The 20,956-nt window shown below is 37.9% G+C and overlaps 1 protein-coding gene across 2 annotated transcripts in view; it reads left to right on the forward strand.

Annotated features, from left to right (window-relative positions):
* The window catches only part of ESYT2 (extended synaptotagmin 2), a 77,514-nt gene that overhangs the window by 38,581 nt on the left and 17,977 nt on the right, over positions 1-20,956 (forward strand). For both annotated transcript variants that reach the window (XM_027886124.1, XM_027886125.1), the window contains exons 5-13: positions 83-155; positions 978-1,067; positions 10,741-10,796; positions 15,652-15,772; positions 16,331-16,507; positions 16,892-16,974; positions 18,247-18,295; positions 18,979-19,068; positions 19,620-19,715. In XM_027886124.1, the coding sequence (XP_027741925.1) occupies positions 83-155; positions 978-1,067; positions 10,741-10,796; positions 15,652-15,772; positions 16,331-16,507; positions 16,892-16,974; positions 18,247-18,295; positions 18,979-19,068; positions 19,620-19,715 (835 nt within the window). The remainder of the gene's footprint in view (positions 1-82; positions 156-977; positions 1,068-10,740; positions 10,797-15,651; positions 15,773-16,330; positions 16,508-16,891; positions 16,975-18,246; positions 18,296-18,978; positions 19,069-19,619; positions 19,716-20,956) is intronic.

The raw sequence follows: 20,956 nt of genomic DNA on the forward strand, positions 1-20,956 counted from the left end.
GTTGTCATGACAGTGCAAAACAGAGCTAATAGTGTATTTTAGTTCTTAAAAGTGAAATGTATACTTTCTTTTTTTGATTTAGTTTTGTTGGAAACTGTGAAATTGATTTGGAGATCAAGAGATACTTCTGCAGAGCTGGGGTGAAAAGTATACAGGTAAAATTAAAATTTTTAATTTTGATTTTGATATCAATCATTATTTTCTGATGAAATAGTGTATAAGAAAGAATGAATAATTGTATAGTTTTGTTGCTTACTATTTTTTCTCCATTGAATAGTATTGATATTGCAAAATAATTTCAGTAACATGACTTGGGGAAAGGATACATTTCTCTAAGATGTAGAGCTATTTTAAATATGTAACCTTTTCTACAGGAAAAGCTGGAGATAATTTCACATCAAGCCAATATTCATGTCATGTATCTGTTCATAAAGTGGCCATGGAGCTTAAAATTTTATTTTATTTAATATTTCAGTATTAGATGCAATTATTAGTTTAAGTACTATTACTTTTAGTAGCCTTGCCTTCTAACATTGTTTCTGAAATTTTCTTAGCTTTCTGGTAACAGATCTCTCTCTAATGAGGACAATTAGTTTGCTCTTTTGCATGTGTGTGTCTTGACACACCTATAACCATTTACCTGCTTCTGTTCCTTTACCTGTGGATGCTATTTCTGGTTTCTTTTGGCAGGTTTGTTTACACTGAGCTTTATAAATAATCTACTTCATAGTTTCAGCAAAATTACCACTAACGTGACACAGCACCATGCAGATGAATGTAATGGATTTTGTAAACCCAACCGTTAAGTGCTTGTGGGAAGTTGTTTTGGTTTGGATGACATGTAAAGCTATACACACATATAATTCATCCATAAGCCGGAATTTAATTAGAAGTGTGAGCATTGTCAGCAAATAAATTTTATTTGAAACTTGAACTTAAGTCAGTTCCGTTGTCTTTTTTTCCCTCCTCTTCCACAGATCCATGGCACCATGAGGGTTATCCTGGAGCCACTAATTGGGGACATGCCCCTAATTGGAGCACTATCCCTTTTTTTCCTTAGGAAACCTGTAAGTATTTTCACCTTTCTTTCCACTCTCTTTAGAGTGCTGATAACAGTAGTCAGAAGATGATGAAGCAAGAATTGAGCAGCAAAAGGAAAGAATTTGGGAAATTAACCATTTGGTTAAACTTTCCTTGATAAATACTGGAAAAATTTTATTAATACTAGAAAAAACCAATATGGTTAGTAATTACCTTGGAATTTGGAAATGTGTTTTGTCAACGCTGTGAAACTTTTCTTACAAGTCTTTTGGATAAGGAAAGATCAATATCAATACAACATCTAGATTTGTTATTGTTACTGTTCTTATGACAGTCTGCAGGTAGGCATGGTCTAAGGTAAGATTGACAAAATCTGTGGTAGACTGTTTTGAGAACCATGCTGGTGTTAGCACAGATTAAATTTAGAATGGGTTTTTTGAAATTACCCACCTGCTTTGAAGTTTTTTGTCCCAGATAGCAGGGGGACAATTTCCATTACATTTACCAGTGACCCAAGTATGAGGATGGATAAAGCACATAGTGGGATGGAATTGGAATTTAAGAGTTCAGAAGCTGAAAGGAGAGAGAATTCCATATAATTCAACAGGAATATGTACTAGGGCAAAGGGCACATTAGGACAGGAATAACAGTGAAACAAAGGTGAGCCAGCAAGGTCTTGCTGGTATGGAAATGGTACAGCCAGATTGGAGAGTGTAAACAAGAGGACAACTCGCAAATGCTATCAGTTTTAGGCACAGCACTTCAACAGATCTTGTTTTATAAACATACAAAGAAGAAAATAAGACAAATTGCACTCTTGCTGGTGGAAAATTCTTTGATGTTGTAGCTGTGTCTAAGGCAGGTTCAGCAATGGCAAGTTTAATACTGCTCGTAATAGGGATCAGTAAGAGAGATGAATAGAAAATGTCTCTGTAGCATAAGAATTTCCATGATGTTCACATCTTTAAAGAAATTAATTGTTTCCATCTCTTAGAAGTATATTTTCCATTGGAAGCTTTTGTTTCTTGGATATGTCCTAATTAAACATTGAAACATATGATGCCAAGATTTACCATTTTTAGGCTGCTAGGTCATAAATTACAAGGTTTTGGGTTTAGGCAGTTTAAAGCATCTCAGATTGATCTCTTGGTTCCTCAGCAGTCTGCAACTCTGAAAAGTTTGTTTACTTTTCAAAGTTTGGGGGGGTGAGAGTGAATTCTTTACTTCAACAGCTTTAGAAGGCATGTTGTTATTTTCTTGAAGGAAATCACATTCCTCTAACACAGTTCTTTTGAACACGTGTCCTATGAGAAATTTTTTGCTAACTTGTTGGAAAGATAGGTTTGTGTGGGTGTTTATGTATGGCCTGGGAAAAACTTGTGGTGTCACTTGTGTCATTTATGTGCCTTGTTTCATCTGTCTAGAGGAACCATGTGTGCTTGGGTAGAGGGAATGTAGACTTAAGTATAAGTAAAGTATGCAAGAATTTGGAAATATTTTGTGGCTAATTTAGTGAGGTTTTTTGTAAAAGTGAATCAGTTCATGCAAAGCTGATAAAACATCTGTGCTCTTATTTGGAAATAGTTGGGGAAGTACACTGGGATGAACCAAATTTGGATTTCCACACATTTCTTTGAAGTGAGTCAAAACATTAGGAGATGTCTGCTTAAGTTTCATCTCGTTTTTAGCCTCTGGCTGAGCAGTGTGAGTGCAGGGCATCTGTTACTGTTCATGTTTATACTGCAAACTAAGCATGGCCCTGACAAGGATTGAATGCTCACTGATGCTGGTTTGCACTATGTAATTGTTAATGTTCTCTCTGATATTATTTTGCTATTTAGTGCTCTCCTAAACAATTTCCAGACTCAGTACAGTGCTCAGCTCATTGCATGGACAATCCAATAAACAACTTCAATACAAACATTCTGTTTTAGAGGGGCAGGGAGAAGAGGTTAGCTTTGTGGACAGAGGCTGGCTTTTTTCTTTTCTTTTTTTTTTTCTTCCCTGTGAGAACAACCTTTCTTCATGTTCTAGATATGGTTTGTGTTGTCTCTCTCCGTTCTGTTTTATATTCACTGACAAAGTGAATACAGAGCACAGTCCTTCTGCAGAAGCAATTCTGACACTCAGTGCTGGAGCCACGTCTGGGCCACTTCCCTGGGTACCTCCCACAGCTGCTCCTGCTTTGGTGCTTTCTGGGGGAGAAGCAGGAAAGCTGGCAGTGGATGGGGAGGGAGGGATCAGCAGCAGTCGTGCTTGTAAGGCAGCTCCTGACACTTCTGTGCTTCCCAGCATGGTGCTGTGGCAGCGTGGATCCAAACCTTACACTTGTGGTACTCCCACAGACCCCTCTGGCAGATTTTAGCTCCACGCTGTGCCCAGTCCTTTCTCTCCCTGATGCTCTCTAAGTGTTGTGCATCTGCAGAGTGCTTAATTAGGACAACTAGCAGCTGAATTATTAAATTGAAAATATAGCAAATGAAACACATTTCATTTGTGGTCAGTTTCTGAACTTTGGGAAATACTTTGTCCGTAGTAATTTTGTCCTTACTCCTACCTCATGACATGTTAATAGGGGTTTGACTGACTTAGTGGGACAAAACAGAATGGGAAGTAGATGGGAGTATCAGTTTGGACTATTAGAAAGTCAAGTCCTCCTCCCCTGCCCCCTCCCCCATGTATTCAGTTACAAAAATATTAAAAGTATTTTTCACCCTCCTTTCATTTGAAAACTAAGCTAGAGGTCAAGGTCAAAGCAAATGTTAAGGGTGAATGGTTCAAAAGATAATTAAGTTATTCCATAATTTTGACAGTTATACATGGCTGTTCAGCTTTTCCCAAGCAGACTTCTCCCCACACTGCAGGGTGTTTTCTTAGTGTTTATTTTTCTAACTTCTGTAGAAAAATGCAAAATAATGCTTTTTATAGCAATACCCAAATTCTCTCTCTTATTAGAGAGCAAGTGGCTGCAGCCAAGGAAAGCTTTTTTTAAATATTTTTGTTAGAAGAGAAGAGGAATGAGTTGGCAGCTAGCATTAGATTTTGTTCTCATATTTTCCAGTCTACAGTAACTGGCAACAATTCCTCTTGCTCTGTATCATCTGTTTGCTGGCCTTAATGACTATATAAGGCAGCATGGCCTAAATTAATAGTTCTGAGCATACTTGTTTAATGAGTTTACCACTCTCATTTTTCTGAGTAATGCATGGGGTTTGATGCTTCAAGAGTTCTTACACTGTATGAAACTTTTTCTATACTGTATTTTGTGGTTATTGTGAAAAAGGTACTAAAAGTTTCATCATCTTCTATGTCCAAATATGTAGGAGATTTCAAGGGAAAGAAATACGTGCATTCTGATGTTTGAAGTAGTCTTTTAAATCTCTGAGTGTCAATGCTAGAGAGAAGGTAGCAGTGTGTAAGTAGTTAGGATTTGTAAGGCTGTTTACATACTTCTCTGTATGTTAACATTATGATATTTACCAGATATTTGGCTTCTCGAAGTTTCTGTTATCTTTTACTTTTTAGGCACAGCCAGTACACAGTTAATTTGGGTTTTGGTTCAGTTATAGAAGTGTATATGGCTTATAGTTGTACTGCAAACTCGTAATTTTCAAAAGCTTGTTCAGTGACACACTGATTATTGAAGGTGTGTCCTAACCCAACCTTTTTATTTTACAAAAAACACCCTACCCTCCCAACAAAATACACACATGAAAATACTAATACTATTGTTCCAAAAAGAACAATGGCTGGAAAACAGGATGTCTTCCAGGAAAAGTGGGCAACTTTTCCAAAGCTCTCATTTTTAGATTCACAGTTTTGCCTTCCTACTTGCTGACTTAAGCACTACTCTCCCTCTACCCACTTTACAGATTAGTTCTGTCCTGTAGTTTTATTTTAATATTGGTTTAGTTTCATTTAATATTGGCTGCCTTTGGAAAATTGACTGGATGTGACTTTCAAAATTGTAAATACTGATGAATATTAAATTCAAAAGAAGTGCTTGCAGGAAGAATGAGTCCTAGTGAAATGGCTGGAAAAACCACGAAGTGGTTATGTAGAATGCAGAAGAATGTTGTTTTGGTTTGCTTTTAGTTGATCAAAAATGCCTTTACAACGTATAAGACTATGTTCAAAATTCTATGACCTCATTTAAAGGGGTTTGTGAAACACCTGGATAAATGCTGATGTGCAGGTACTGTTGTAATAATATTTGATAAGAATTAGTCTTGTTGCTTACCAAGTGAGAGTGATTTGCACTGTTACACAACATACTTATAAATTGCTATAGCTTATATTTTTTCAGTGATTTCAAATTTTCATAGCTTATGGGATGTTTCAAGGGCCATCACAGTTGGTGCTCCCACAGTACCATATTCTTCTCTCCCTGTGCCCTCCTATTAAGTGTTATTATCTCTCCTAAACCAGTGTGGAAACTTCTGCTCCTGGAGGAAGCTGGTTAAGGGACATAAACTGGCAGGATATTAACCACAACAAGAAGTGTCCGGTTTCCTGCCCTTCAGGTGTATTTTAGCATCCTGAGCTGGCTCACTACAGAATCAGGACAGTGTCAAAACTAGTGTGAGGGTGTGAACCGAGACTGGTAGAAAGGCAGAAAGTGGAGAGAACTGACTCGAACTGAAGCTGTGAGGAGCTGACACTGAAGAACAGCAGGTGCACTGGGCTTGTGTAAAGTCAGCTGGATCCTTCTGGTCACTTCAACTCGACACTTGTCTGCTCTATCTCTTACCCCTCTACTACACATCTTATCTCTCTTACCTCACTTCAGTCTTCTGAGAGTTACAACTGAAAAGCTCACTACTGTTAAACACAGTTCCTGAGCAGAGATGTGCTGTGTTTTCCACAGCAGTGATGGAAGACTTTCTGTAGTATTGTGTAGTTAAACCTCATTTGAGAGCCTGAGTTTATTATATATTTACTGGGGAGATAAACTTGATAATGTTAAATGTTAAATTATTACAGTAATGTTGGCACTGAGCCCTGTAGTGATGATGGGCTGTGCTCTGTTAACAGGCAAATTGTACCGTATCTCTGCATGACCATTCACAAGCAACAGAGAAGGGCATGTTAGTCCTCTCCTTGTAATCAATTTCTGAGAAGAATCACAATTTATCCCATGGAATTGTATCATTGGGCCCTGTAGTAGAGCTTAAATTTTTCCTGCAGAAGTCTTACCATTCCATAACTTGATTAAGAGGAAGTTGTTAATCAGCATTTTAAAATATTCTGTGGCTTCTCCTCTGAGAGTCAGTAGTGCTTATGGCAGCCAAATCAAGCCCCAAGGTTGGCAGTGTTAGAAGCTGCCTTTTGTGTGGCTGTGAACTTTATTTATGGCCCTGTGTATTGTACATTCCAGGACATCTTTATCGCTTTGTAAAGGTTTCTAGGGTATTGAGAACACCCAATATGTTCAAAGCTCATCAGTTTTTAGCCTTTTCTTCTGTGCTGCAGGGCTTTATTTTTTGTATTTCTTTTAAACTCTACTGCATTTATGTGTTGCATTAGTTCTTAGTACAGAGCCTTGGTAAGACATGAATTCCTTGGTTTTCAGGGAGGAAACATAATTTGTTTTCACTTCTCTGAGCAGAGGAAGAATTGAAAGAGCTTTGAGTAACAAGACACACGTTCTGCTTCGTTGGAAAGTGTAACTGGTGTCTGAAATCCTGCTCCAGGCCAGTGAGGTGGCTGGGAAGAGTCTCTGCAAGGCTTAGCACCTCTCTCACTTGCAATGTGTTGTGGAAAGACACTACATCATTTCTGGCTTCTGGCAGAATTTCACTTGGTGACAAATCCTGAACGCAGTCTTTCCAGTGCCCTGTTTTTTCTGCTGCAGAGAACCAGCTGGCATTCCCTGAATTTAGCTAAACCAAGAGAATCATGCATTGCTCAAAGCAGTGACAGAGAAGGAAATTATATTGTTTAGCTGTTTTTTAAATATGGAAGTTTTTTATATTCAGTACTTCATAAAAGATTCATCAGTCTTTTGCTTACTCCTTTTTTCTCTGTAGGGCTCTTCAGTTAGTTAGGATGGTGATGTTGCTTTAACCTGCCCTCAGGACCACAGGTTAGGGGATCATCATCTTCTGCAGCAAGTCATGGCCTGTGAATGCCCAAGATGTAGAATGAAAATCCTTGTTATTTGGTTGGACTGTGGCTAGAAGGGCTTCCTCCTGCATATCAAGCAATTCTGTAGATTTGCCTCTCTCTCTTAGTCTACTATGAGTTTCTCTGCTGCCAGTGTTATTTCTTCACTACTGCAGGTATAAGATATTTTTTTGTCTGAGCTAGTGCTGCTGTGTGGAAAACTCTTATTTTCTTACATTACAAAAGGTGTATCTTATGCTGGTCTGATTATGTTTGAAAGCCAAGTGCAGAGTTTAAACAACCTTATTGAAAGGAATGTCAGGGTGATGGGCAGGGAGAGATAGAACACTAAAATTAACAAACGAACAAACAAAAACCAGAAAAAAAACTTTTGTCACTTATACCTCTAGACTGAAGATTAAAATGTGTTCTTGTTGGGTGCTTCTAGTAGAACTGGAAAGGAGGCTCTGTGGTGGGCAAATGTAACAAATCTTGTCTGCAAGGAGAACTCACCTTCAAAGCCCAAATAGCGAAAGCTTGATTGATGCCAGGAAGGCTCATGTTCCTTCCCAAATGTTTAATGGCTTAAGATTTATTTGCAAAGCCTTTCTAATAATCCTGTAAAGTGCTTAGCCTTAGTAATGTTTTTGTAATTTCTGAGCTTCAGCTTTGACTGAAAAAGATTTGTCTTTAACATTTCTGAAATTGGCCTTTGTCTTCATATTTATTCCTATGGATGAAGAGAATTTCTGATATTACATGTCCTAATTGCATTTCTTGTCTAAATGGCCACTCTTAGTAGCACTGGTTTTTTGTGATTTTTGTGTAATTATTTTTTACATTCTTCATGCTCTAAGGACTGGTGACAGAATGAATTGGTAGCTTTGTTTTTGAGAAGAGGTGTGTAATAGTCAAAGTACTGACAGTGACGTTGTACCATAGGCACTGTATGTGTTTCATATGCTGCTGCAACCTTTTGAAGTGCTTTTTAGTCACATCAGTGGAAAATATTTCAGTTCTCAGTGGCATCTCTTAGGTTGTTCTTCATTTTGGTTTGGATTGTGGCAGTTAATACAGAAACCGCTATGACACGAGTTGCAGTTGAGCATAGGAGATGTTTCTCAATGCTGAATTTCAGCATGCATTGTGTTGCTCAATGCATTTATTGGGTTAAGTCTGTTTAGGAGACAGCACAGGACTCTGCTGTGTTAATTGTCATGGCAATACACTAAACAAAACAGGAAAAGGAAAGGAAATGCAGATATTTTCTCATTTGCTATTTAGTCTGAAAACATCATTATGTAAACCCATTAAATATGGGATGCAGGTACAAACACCTTCGGGTAGAGACCACTTTTTGGAGGTATTTATGGGTGTGCATTTGCCTTACATTTCACCTAGGAATAATGAAAAAAATAATTAATCATATAATAAACTGGGTTCTTTGTCTTAAAACAGTATCAAATTATTTCTTCCAGATCCTTGGTAGACTACATAGATTTTTAAAGTGTCACATAATGTACAGTTAAAGCTTGTGATTAGAACAGGAGAATCAGTCTGAAAACTCAAGTTGTGGTTAGTCCTATCAACTCCTACCAAGGTGCTTGTTTGCTGTATTACTTAAACATCTGTGGCTTTGCAGGATTGAGGAAGTGGTGCAAAACTGGAGTTATTCACACTGAGTTGGACTTTACGTCGTGGTGCCGCTTTGCAGAAAAAGAGGTGGGGTGTTCAGTTGAACAGAAAGGGAAACAGAAGTCAGAAACGTGCACTTGTGGCAAAGAAGGCCAACAGCACCCTGGGCTGCGTTAGGAAGAGCGTTGCCAGCTGGTTGAGGGAGGTTGTGAGGCTCATCTGGGGTGCTGAGCCCAGCATGGAGCTCCCCAGTACAACAGAGATACGGACGTGCTGCAGCGAGTCCAGGGAAGGGCCACAGAGGCAATGAAGGGACTGGACATCTCTCGTGACGTGATGCTCCAGTCCCTTAATCATTTCCATGGCTCCTTGTTGGATTCTCTCCAGTACATCCATGTGCTGAGGAGCCCAGCATGGACACCAAAGTCCAGGTGTGGCCTCAGGGCCGAGCAGAGGGGGAGTCACCTCCCTCCATCTGCAGGCAGTCATTTTTGCTCGTGCGGCCCAGCAGAGCATTATCCTTGTTCATGGCGAGGGCATGTTGCTGACTCATTCTTGCAGTACATCCCCTGATATGTCTTGCCTTTTGTTTTGAAATATCTGGTTATTACATCCTACTGCCTTTCTTGTTGAAAGAATAATGATTTTTTTTTTTTTTCAGCTTAATTGTTTGCTAGAGGTAGGCCAGGTAATGGTTTTTATAGGTAATGTCACTGAAATATTTTGCCACCATTACAAAAGTATATTAAGTAACAGCGCTCCTTATGTGAGTAAATGTGTTGTATTATCTTTAGTGGAAGTATTCACAAAGGAAATCACTAATTAAACTATTAATAGACCTTTTGTAAAAGAAAGGTATGTACTATTTTTTTAAAAAAGAAAGGGTATGTAGGGTGATGGTTCCTGTCTGTGGAAATCTGCAACATATATTGTTGTAGAGGTCTATTGTTTTGTTTCAGCTTTTAGCTGAACCACTAGAATTTGTCTTTTAACTGAGGAATCTCAAAATCCTTCTATCATGCAGTTATGCTTAGATGGGGTTATTTAGGTTTGGTAATTGGGTGAGTTTGGATTTGTTTATTGCTTGTTTATTCATTTAAGTTCTATGCAGTTAATAGAAAGCATTCAGTGGGAAGGGAAATAAGGAAACTCCAGTCTGTTGATTTTGTTATCTAGAAATAGAATATTATAGGATTGAAAAGGACATTTTACATTAGTTGTTGATGCCAGCAGTCCTGAAACAGAATAAATGCCTTTATACAGCATAATATTCTATAAAGATTTTTGGTGAAGGAAGTATATATAATCTAGTAAAGAGTGACCCCATTAATTATTTCTGAGGATTTTTTTCACTCTGATACTTAATCCTGTTGATACCTTTTTTCTTTACTGCATCAGTGCTAGAATGAATTTGTCTCTTTGTCATTGAAAACAGCCTTCTCTATGTTTGAAAGGTGTTGTCATGTCCTCCTTCCATCTTCTTAATTCCAACCCTTCATTCTTTCTGTGGGTCATGTCTTCTAGGTCTCTTATTTTGCTGCTCTCACACGGGATTCTTCTTCAACTTATTATACTTTTGCAAATTTGTGTTGGTGACTGTAACAGGTCTATGGTAAATCCAAAAATATTTCTTCAGAAAATAGGACCACATTTCATTATTCTATATTGGTTGTATGGAGTAGATCCTGTGTACCTGTGTATGTTGGCTGTGTGTATTTATGTGTGTGTTTAAGGGTGGATAAGAGGATGGTAAGTTTTTATAACTGTTTTTTAAAAAGTGTCTAAAAATTCCTTAGAATGGAAGAGACTTGTTTTGTTTGTATTAACTGGTTATTAACTCTGCACAGATCAGAATCTATAGCAATTGGCTTTATTCCCTCAGTGTTATGAATTCTAAGTTGCTTTTTCTTTTTTTCTTTCCTCCTCCCTCTTTCCCTCCCCTTCTCTGTAATTCACAGCTTTTGGAAATTAACTGGACTGGACTGACCAATCTTCTGGATGTTCCGGGACTGAAGTGAGTATACCTAGAGCAGTGTTTGTTATATCTGCACCCTTAGTAAACCCAAAAAACCCTGAAGACCATCAATTAAATCATATTCAGGTTAGATGACTCTGAATAGTTATCTCATAATGTAGAATTCTATGAAACTGCTCAGTTTGCAGAAGGCAGTGATTTCACTACAAGTCAAAGGACATCAAAAGTGTATCTCGTAGGCCTTGTTAACAGTATTTTGAAAATATAATTTTTAATCTGCATTTTTAAGTGTTCTCAGCCTTTCCAGACATCCGGAATCTTGTGAGTTTCCTATCTGCCATGTCCTAGGACAGCAGAAAGACCAAGACCCCTTTTTTTACGCCAGTGGGTTCACAACATCTTGGCTCCTGGCTTTGTGTGCCAGTCCATCTCTTGTGTAAAGGTAGTTTGAAATACCTTAAGGCTGTACTGAAACTAAGTAAACTTTCTAATCTCTTTAAGTGCCTACTTTTAAAGCTTTCAGTTTATTATGTGAAGATCAAGTGGAGTAGCAGAAATATTGACCATATATAGCTGTTAAAAAATACTTAGCTTATTTGGAGCTTTTCCTAATACCACATGATAAAACCCCAAAGAAGAGAGCATCAATAGAGGTGAAAACCAAGCTGCTTTGAATCATTGCAATCCTGATAAAGCTAATTCCATGAATATATTCATAATTATGAAGTTGTAATAGATACCCAGGGGCTTTTTAATATGCAGACAATGGCTAAGGAGATAATGGTGGATCTGATACACGCCTGTATTTTGTGACTACTCCTTTCATTAGATCCCATACCCTCAACAGTTGGCTGCCTGCAGAATTATATCTTATTGTTTAAAAACAGGGTTTGAATTTAGGTATTAAATTAATCCTTTAGAGCTCAATTCTGTGAGTGAAGCAGGTTTTGCTTTACTTAGACACGTGAAGCCATTGCGTGGAATCCCAGCTGAACAGTTTGAAATTAGAACTTGCATTAAGTAGGTTAATGGCTGCAAGAATTGCTCATGTTCCAAGCCTGCTTAAGGCTGCCTCTGAGGAAAGAGATTTTCTTCATGAGTGAGAGAAAATGGCTTCCAGAATACAGCTCCTGAGTAATATTTCGCTCTTTTGACATAACAGGACTAAATTTACATTTAGCTCTTAAGCTTACGAGGCTCCTGAGATTCATATCCTGGTGCATATTTGCCTGACTGCAAACACAAAGCCTCAGATGTAAACAAAGTCTCGCTAAATAACTCAAGTTTATGGTTTCCAGAGCAACCAAACTTGGCCACACATGCACAAACTGGTGCCATCTAGATGTGGTATAGTTTCTATAGTAACTGTAACTGAGGTGACTCATGTTCCTCTACTCTCTTCCTTGCCAAGAGGTTTCTTTAGCGCTGTATTTGTTTTTCTTATCTGTATAGATAAGGTGAATATTTTGGTATGACAACTTGACATATTGTAGTTGTCATAAACGATGATGAACAAGAGATTGCTGCTGCCACAGGTACTTTTTCAGTACTGCAGCTGTTGGCTCCACACTGAACTACTAATTTGTAATCTGTTTGCAAATGTCTTCTACTAATTGAATTTCTGCATTTGCTGCTGGAAGCTTCCCTGTCAGCTGTTAACAACTTCCATTGCTCTTCCTATATAACTTCCCCAAGGAGAAAGATACAAAAGTGATTCATATTCCATCATTAGGATAGCTTAGAAGTGGAATTAAAATTTCCCTGTGAGGAGGAGCCAGGCTGTGAGAATACTCAAGTGCTGTCAGGAGAGGGTGTAGATGATGGGAAGATGTTGTGGTTGTTTGAGATACAGTAAAAACACTCTGTGGAGTGAGAGATGTGCAGTGTCTGCAGTACAAATAAAGGCAGTGCCGGAAAAATACAAAGCTGCCTATTGTATGATAAAAACTAGGTAGTGCTAAATATAGAGCAATAGAAAAGGGAGGTAACTGCCAATTATTTTTCTGCAATGAAACTGAGCTTTTGAAGATACAGTCTAATAAACTATGGGAAACATTTCAGACTTCTCTCATTTTTATGAAATGAAAAAATAATTGTACTTAGAACCAATAACTGGAGTCTTATGATCTTAGGAAGCTGTTTATCAGTGATGCATCAACATAAGGGTTAAAATTGTTACATCTTTCTCTGTTGCTTGATCAGTGTTTTGTCTCTGTTATCCATAGATCAGACCTCTTATTTTAAGGAATAAAACAATGAAAAAGATTGCATTTTTACCTTCTACTCATGAAGAATACTTGTATCTGGGAGCATTCCAACTGGCTAATACTAGATAAGTTTTAAACAGCTTGAAACCATCATGTTGTTTTAGAATTCATTTAGTCCATTAGTTAGTTATGATCTTCAGTGTTCTTACTCAGCTCCACGCATTTGAAGACAGGGTATCTGTTACCTCCTAGGAATCCAGTTCTCTGTGTAACAGTGAAATTTCATTAATGCTGGCTCTTTTTCTCAGGTGTTTTAGTGAAATTCAAGCATTTATATTTGGATAAGCTTGACTTAGGAATCACAGAGTTGGGGTTTGGTCCTAGCATAAAGGATTGTCACTCCTCCCAGTGACTGGGCTGTGTTGTGCTTCTGGCTGTTGCTTTCTCTTCTCCAAGGAGATTTGCTGTAGCTCTATTTGAACATTAGTCAACCTCTGAACCTTTTGCTAGTCTAGAGTCCCTTTATTTACGCCTATAGGTAATTTCATAATGTCTGTGATCTCAACTAAATACTAGAGAAGAGCACGTTAACCTTTCTTTCAAGCTGCCTTTCTTGCACTGCTCCTTTGCTTTCTCTGACCTAGGTCAGTTTGTTTTCTCCATTAATCATCTCTCCTAAAGGCACTGAGCATAAAGGCAGAGCTTTCTCTTCTTGCCAGGTAGAGATACTAACAAAAGCAGGAACAAAACAAATTTATCTGATCTTTCCATTGAAGTTTTGCCATCAGACTTGTATTTTGAAAAGTTGCTTGTGAAGTTACCATCACCTCAGCCTTTTTTTCCCTTGTAGTGTTAAGACTGGTTGAGATGTTTATCTTCAGTGTTTATGTCAACTCTAACAAAATAATGACTTCTATTTTCTTGGCTCATTTCAGAGAAAGTTTAGCATGCATAAATTGAAAACTAGATGTTTAGCAAAATGGAACTGAAAAAGTTTGAAAAGCAGCCTGTTAAAATGATGGCTAAAGTAAGCTACTTTTCAGATAACATGATTACCTTCTGGTAGTAGTTGTCTTAAGAATTACTGAAATATGAATTTCTAGGGTTCATGTAGAATGAAAATCTTTCTAAATATGATTGAATAAGCTCTGCATGAAGGGAAGGGGAGTGAAGACTTCTCTTTAGAGCAGATGTGAATTAACTCACAGAGGGGGAGAGGAAGCATTTCCTCTGAGCAGTATCTTAACCTTATCCAGTGTTGCTTCGTTCTAGCCATGGGTCTGCACAGACCTGTCCATTGATCTTGGTACAGCCTTGAGCTCCTTCTGTTCCTGTTGTACAGGAGACCATAAAAAATTAAGCCCTGTTCTCCCAAGTATGATAGTTCCTCTGGATTTACAGTGGAAGTGGGCAGCCAAGAGGATGCAGGCTGTGCAGGTTGCAAATCTCTGGCATGAAAGATCAGTGTGCATTTCTAAGGGGTGGGATTGCATTAAATGGGTTCCTTCTGTTACCCTTCTCTAGCGTAATGGTTACTGCTCACCACAGATTTTTCTTCTGAAATGAAAATGTAGCATGTCTACATGTCACACTGCAGCACTTCTGGTTTTATGTGCTGCCTCCTAAATCAGAGCTACTCCCAGCTGCAGATTCAGTCTTGGGAAAACTTCACAAGGTGCTTACACACAAGTGCTTCATCCGAAAAATGTTCTAAGTTATCAAATATTATCTGCATCCTGACTGCCCAAAGACTAAAAAGGGAATCGTGAAGTGTATTTAGGAGGAGAAATTGTTCATCCCTGAAGCAACTCCACCAGCTTTAGCGAGAGTGCACCTGCAGTTCAGAGTATCTCGGGCATTTTTATCATTTTCTCTCCAAACCTTTGCACGGACTCCTGAGATCTCCCTTGGGTGCTGGTGTTCCACGGGGCATTGTAGCACTCCAGTTCTGCCCATTGCCTGTGTAGGCAGCGTGTGGAACCAGCGCTGATGGTCTGACAGCAAACTGATCTGCTGTCAGTTCAGACCCAAACTGGGTGAACTTGTATTGTTCTCTTTTCTGTGTTTGTGGAAGGGTGAGGGGTTGGGTTTTTAAATGATTCATCACCAGTGTGATTGCACTGCCACTCCCTTTTCGCAGAACAAAACCTGTTTTGCTTCCCTAGGCTACATTTTACTCAGCCACGAGCTTTTTTTCAGTGTCTCTGGTTTAAATGAAGGTCCTCCCAGCTCGAAAGGACAATTGGTTTCATAACAATACAGGAATGAGTAGCCAAACTTCCAGGGACAGTTAAATCATTGTTGAAATTCAGAAGTAAATAAACAGTTACCATCTGCTTGGTTATATGCAATGTAGGCAGGAAAACTTATGCAATAGCCTTTTACCCTGGCTAGTTTTTAAAGCCGGTGGTGAGGGGGGAATTGGGCTGTGGCGGGAAATGGGAACTTTATATTCAACCCTGTGGCATCTGCTATTTAGTGTCAGCTGCTTCCCCCTGGTGGCCATTTGGGCAAGAATCCTTTATTTAAAAAAAAAAAAATGTTTAAAAACCAGGTGTGTTTTCTACCCCCCTCCAGAAAGGCAAATATTTTCTCCACTTCGGTTTTTAGGTGGCAAAAAGATTACGTTGGTGTGGCATAACATCTTTAATTCTGATGAAGTAACTGAGGATTCTTTTCTCCAACAGTGGCTTATCAGATACAATAATATTGGACATAATATCCAACTATTTGGTCCTTCCAAATAGAATCACAGTCCCCCTTGTCAGTGAAGTGCAGATTGCTCAGCTGAGGTTTCCTATACCAAAGGTAAGCATGTTTCTGGTAATACTAATAATTTGCCATTTAGTTTTTTTCTGCAGTAGTAACTCTCAAGGACACATGTGAATTCCTAAATACAGTTACTGCAGTAGTACAAGTTATTGTGAATCCAGTCACTGCAATTTCTGTGGAGTTAATGTTCCATAAGAACACCAAGAAAGATTTTTTTTTGTTTTGCTAGAATCTTAAACTGTGTAGACCAAAAATAAAGTAGTGCATGGTTTATATTATCCCTGTAAATTACAGTTAGTGTACTTCACCTAAAAGTTGTTACTTTTATTGCTACTCATTTCCAATAGCGTGGCATTTCTTGACATAACTGGTGTGTTTCTGATGGTTGATGACAGTTTTTCTTTCCAGGAATCTCTTCAGTGCTAAGTCTGTTGTTTGTTGGGATCATCACTGATATCCCTCTATTTACATTATGTCCAAACTAAGTTGCACATTAAAGAAATTGTAATGAAAATTATAAAACATCCATTAAATAAATTGTGATGACATGGAAGCTTTCAGATTACTACAGAGACTCATCTTTTCCTTTTTCAGGGTGTTCTAAGGATACACTTTATTGAAGCTCAGGACCTGGAGGGGAAAGATACTTACCTAAAAGGGATTGTCAAAGGAAAGTCAGATCCTTATGGAATCATCCGTGTGGGCAACCAGATTTTCCAAAGCAAGGTCATCAAAGAAAATCTCAATCCGAAGTGGAATGAAGTTTATGAGGTATAACCAATAAAAATACCATGCTGTACGTCCTGTAAAGTTGTCTTCTAAAGTTTCTTATGTTGAAGAAGATACTCTGGGAATGTCCTCAAGGAGCCAAAAAAGCCCAAAGTTCTGTAACAAAACCCAGAAATTCCCCAATGATGTATATACTTTTTTTTTTTTTTCGTCTAGACTAAGCACCAGTAATTCTGAAAAGCAGTTTAGGCTCTTAGAGCCAACATCAGCAAATCTCATCTGCAAAGCTCTCATACTTGCTGAAACCCTTAAATTGCATTTTTTTAAAGCGTTTACTTATTGCTGTATTTTATTACACAAAGGCATTGCAGTCACTGTTTTACTGTCACTGTGCCATCTGACAGAGCCGTCTCACTGTACTTCCAGGCCTTGGTCTATGAACATCCAGGGCAGGAGCTGGAGATTGAGCTCTTTGATGAAGACCCAGATAAAGATGACTTCCTGGGAAGGTAAATGTTATGGAAAATGTGTTTGTGGGTGTTGAAAAGAGATGAAATAAAGTGATGTAGTCTTTTAATTATTTTTATTTTGTTGCAGTTGTGGCTTGGCTATATAACTATTTATAAATCAATTATCTATTCAAAACTATGGTACTAAGTAGTTCCCTAATTGCTTCATGTATGTAAATATATTTATATTAAAATGTGCTTGTGTGTATATACACATATCTATATGTTTATATCTTTTTTTTTTTTTAAATAAGGTAAGTATTGTGGCTACCCAGAATTGTGCCCTGGGTGTTTAATGTTTGTCAGCTAGCACTAAGTCTTAATTATTTCTTCAGGCAAAGTTAATACAGTTTTATAACTGTGCATATTATTCATCATCATAGCTTTTAAATGAATCTCAAGTTTATTTTTCTCTAAGAACTGATCTTAACTATTTGATCAAAGAAGAAATTTTTCTGTAATGCTTTTGCAAACATGAGTCACTCTTAGATTCCACAGGCCATAGGTGTTTAGCCATAAACATTTCAGGGTTTGAGTCACCATCTTTCTCCAGTAATTTGTCACCTTTATTTCTTGCAGAGTTTTGGAGCTTCCCATTGTTGCTTTCCATGCAGAGTAGAACTCCTTTATTTTTCCAGCTCCTTCTCTTTTGACAGGAGCAACAGTACTTGCTTCTCTTCTCATTAAAATAAAGAAGTAGGTAGTACAAAGGCTTTGCACTTCCCTAATCCTACACTGAGGTGGTAGTGGGGGAAGTGACATAACATGTACATCAGTACTAATACAATAAATAGCCAGACAAATGTTCACGCAGTTGTCTGCCCTGTTTAATTTTTAGCAGATTCGTTCCCTGGCACATTTTTAGCAGATTCGTTCCCTGGCACATTTTTAGCTTGTGTGAACCAGCACTGTCCCAGACACTGCCCGAGCATGGATTTGGTCACAGGACATGTCCAGGTGCTGTTTGCAGAGGGCAGTTTGGACATGGTCTCTGTTTTGAGATTTTGGCTGTATCTGTGTGAGCCGTATTGTGCCAGTTGCTCTTGTAGCTGCAAAATGGGCTCCAGCATAGGCACATTTTCTGTTATCCTGCACTCATCTTTCTTCAAACATTTCATTCCCTACTTCACTTTCTCTTAGGGACTAAGAATAGTATTCTGTATTTTGATCTCAGTGGAAGCCTGGATACTCAGCAAGCACAGGGGGAGCTGAGTTCTGTATTCAATCTTTTGTTTCTTGGCTAAAATACTATTTTTTTTCCTTTTTCTCTAGTTTGATGATAGATTTAATTGAAGTTGAAAAGGAGCGTCTTCTAGATGAGGTAAGTTCAGTGAGTTTTGGTCTAAAAAGACCCATATATTGTATATATAGCTGTTCTTGGATTATTTTTCCTGGTATTTTTCCATATAGTGGTTCCTGTATGTGTAAAAATAATCTTCATGGTATAGGAATAGATCCCCTGATGACCAGTACAGTGGTTTAAGGAATATCTGAACTGGTGAAATCTGAAAAATAATGCCATTCATTGTCTGTCTTGGGGTTTCCAGGTTGCTACTCTATAAATGCAAAAAATAGCAACTTATATTTGGTGAGAGTTTTCCCTTGCAAGAGAATAGTTAATTACCCAGTTTAACTATTATTAGACTTAGAAGACTAATTTTTTTCCTGTATGTAAGAGAGGTTTTTATAGCAACATTTTGCAGGGTTTGTATTCCCAGAACACCTTTACAGAACTTAAAGAATTCTCCTGGTATTTTAAAGATGCTTTTCCTCTATAACATAGTTACCCAGTTAGGCTTGTCTGGCTGTTTTTGTTACGTTATTTTTTGTTACTTGTTTTGTAATATTTGATGTGAATTTTGAACGAGTCAGATTTTTTCAGTTTATGCAGACCTCAGCTTTAAGAGATGTCTGGTAGAGCTCAGTGTTTCACAAGTTGCATAAATTGCAGTCATATATTTGTTTGGTGTCGGATAATTTCACATTGCTTTGCTTAATTTTCAGTGGTTTACTTTGGATGAAGTGTCCAAAGGAAAGTTGCATTTAAAATTGGAATGGCTCACATTGATGCCAACTGCTGACAATCTAGACAAGGTATTAAAGGAGCACATTACTTTCATTCTGATCTTTATTGTTGTGGGGTGATTTTGTTGTGATTTTTTTGTTTGTTAAGTATGTAAGTAATTTAATTCTTTAGCTGTTGTGCAATTGGATAAACCTGTGACTTTATTCCAAGCTATCTGTCTACAGGTATCTCAAACCATTCATAGCTGTCAATGTACTGTTGTGACATGGGATTTAAAAATGCTTTTGTCATTCTGTTCTTTTCTCTTAATGCTGTTGTTTGAGAATAGCAACTGACATTTCATTAGCCCAGGATATAAAGCTGGATATATTATAATCTATCCAATCTAACCAAAAATAATTAGAAAATGCGGTGAAAATTTCCAGAAAACTGGAAATAAAAATCTAATAAAAATCCAATAAAAATCAATACGAGTCTTGAAAACTTATTTTTTGTGCTTCGTGGAGTGAATTTGTGAAGGTTTGTGCTTTGGAAGATGTTTTTAAAATATTCTTCAGGAATGGGACAGAAATAGCAGTACGTAATTTTCAGAAAGGCTCACAGTGTGGTTTTGCTTTAGGTGCTAACAAGCATTAGAGCTGACAAAGACCAAGCCAACGATGGGCTCTCGTCTGCATTGCTCATCCTCTACTTGGACTCGGCCAGAAACCTGCCCGTAAGTCACCCTCGCTGGACACCCTTTTGTCATGGGTGTCTCCTGAGTCCTTGCAGCATGTTGTGCCTGGCAGTGTGACACACTGCTTTACTAACACTCACTGGGCCAGGGGGTCTTTACTTTCTCTCCTGTCAAAAACGTGTAATGTAAGGTCCACTTTTTTAGTAGCATAGTGTTACAGCTCTCTGTTTAATCAAACGTGACTCTTTAATCAGTGTGATTTCTCTTTAAAGAATGCTCCTTTCCTGGACTTGAAAGGCTGCATGTTTTTATTACACAGTGTTTTCTATACATAGAGTGGGATCAGCATGAGGAATTTTAAGGAACCAACTGGAAAAGACCCACTTCCTTGAGTTCAGGTGAACTTGCTTGCTTTGGCTTAGGGTATTGCTGCAGGTTTGAAGGTACTGAAGTCCTCATCGTGAAATGAATACTGTGCAGTCAATGTTACAGTGGCAGAACACTTGTAGGAGATTTTTATCAGACTTTTTTTTGAGAATTGTTTATTTGCTTGTTCAAAACATTAAAAAAAAAATATTCTGTCACTCTATGGATTATCCTATGGGACTGTAAAATAGCTTGGTTTGGAATTTATTTCAGGTTAGTAAAGTACTGCTCCTGGTTGTAACTGAGAGCAGTATTAAAGGAAACCCTGTTATAAAGATATGTGAAGTTTGCCATTGAGTTTTGCAGTTTTTCAGCATTGCTATTAGATGAGAAGTTCTGGAAGTGAGGACTGAAATACTAACCAGGGAATATAGTTTTCAAGCCTTGGATTTTTTTTTGCATGCATTTTGCAAATTTATCTGCTCAATTGTAAGTTAAAATGCTGTCTCAGGGTGGTGACAAATGAAATCTTAGTAACCCAAACAATTTACATCACTGACTAGTGATTACATGGTTGTTCAGGGTGTAGAGAGCAGAGTTTGGAAGTAGTATTTCAAAGTTATCTTAAAAGCTAAAAAGCCTCATTTGGAATAGATCCCCACATTATCTTTTTAACCTCATTGTATTGAATTCAGGCAAGCTCTGTAACTTAGCAGAAAAAGAAAGTAATTATTCCAGTACAGAGGAAGCAGTAAGAGAATAGAATTATGATGTGCTCAGCATCAGTGTCAGAATACTGCAAGACTCAGAAAGTCTGTCTGCCATCTCTTTTGTGCACTTCAATAGAACCCATATCTACATCTCCTTGTTCTACTGCTGAATAGACAAATTGAATATATTTCTTAAAATTCACT

The sequence above is a fragment of the Empidonax traillii genome, unplaced genomic scaffold (genome assembly GCF_003031625.1).
Source record: "Empidonax traillii isolate 1590-97213 ecotype Southwest subspecies unplaced genomic scaffold, ASM303162v1 scaffold178:size2223814, whole genome shotgun sequence".
In the NCBI taxonomy this organism is placed as follows: domain Eukaryota; kingdom Metazoa; phylum Chordata; class Aves; order Passeriformes; family Tyrannidae; genus Empidonax; species Empidonax traillii.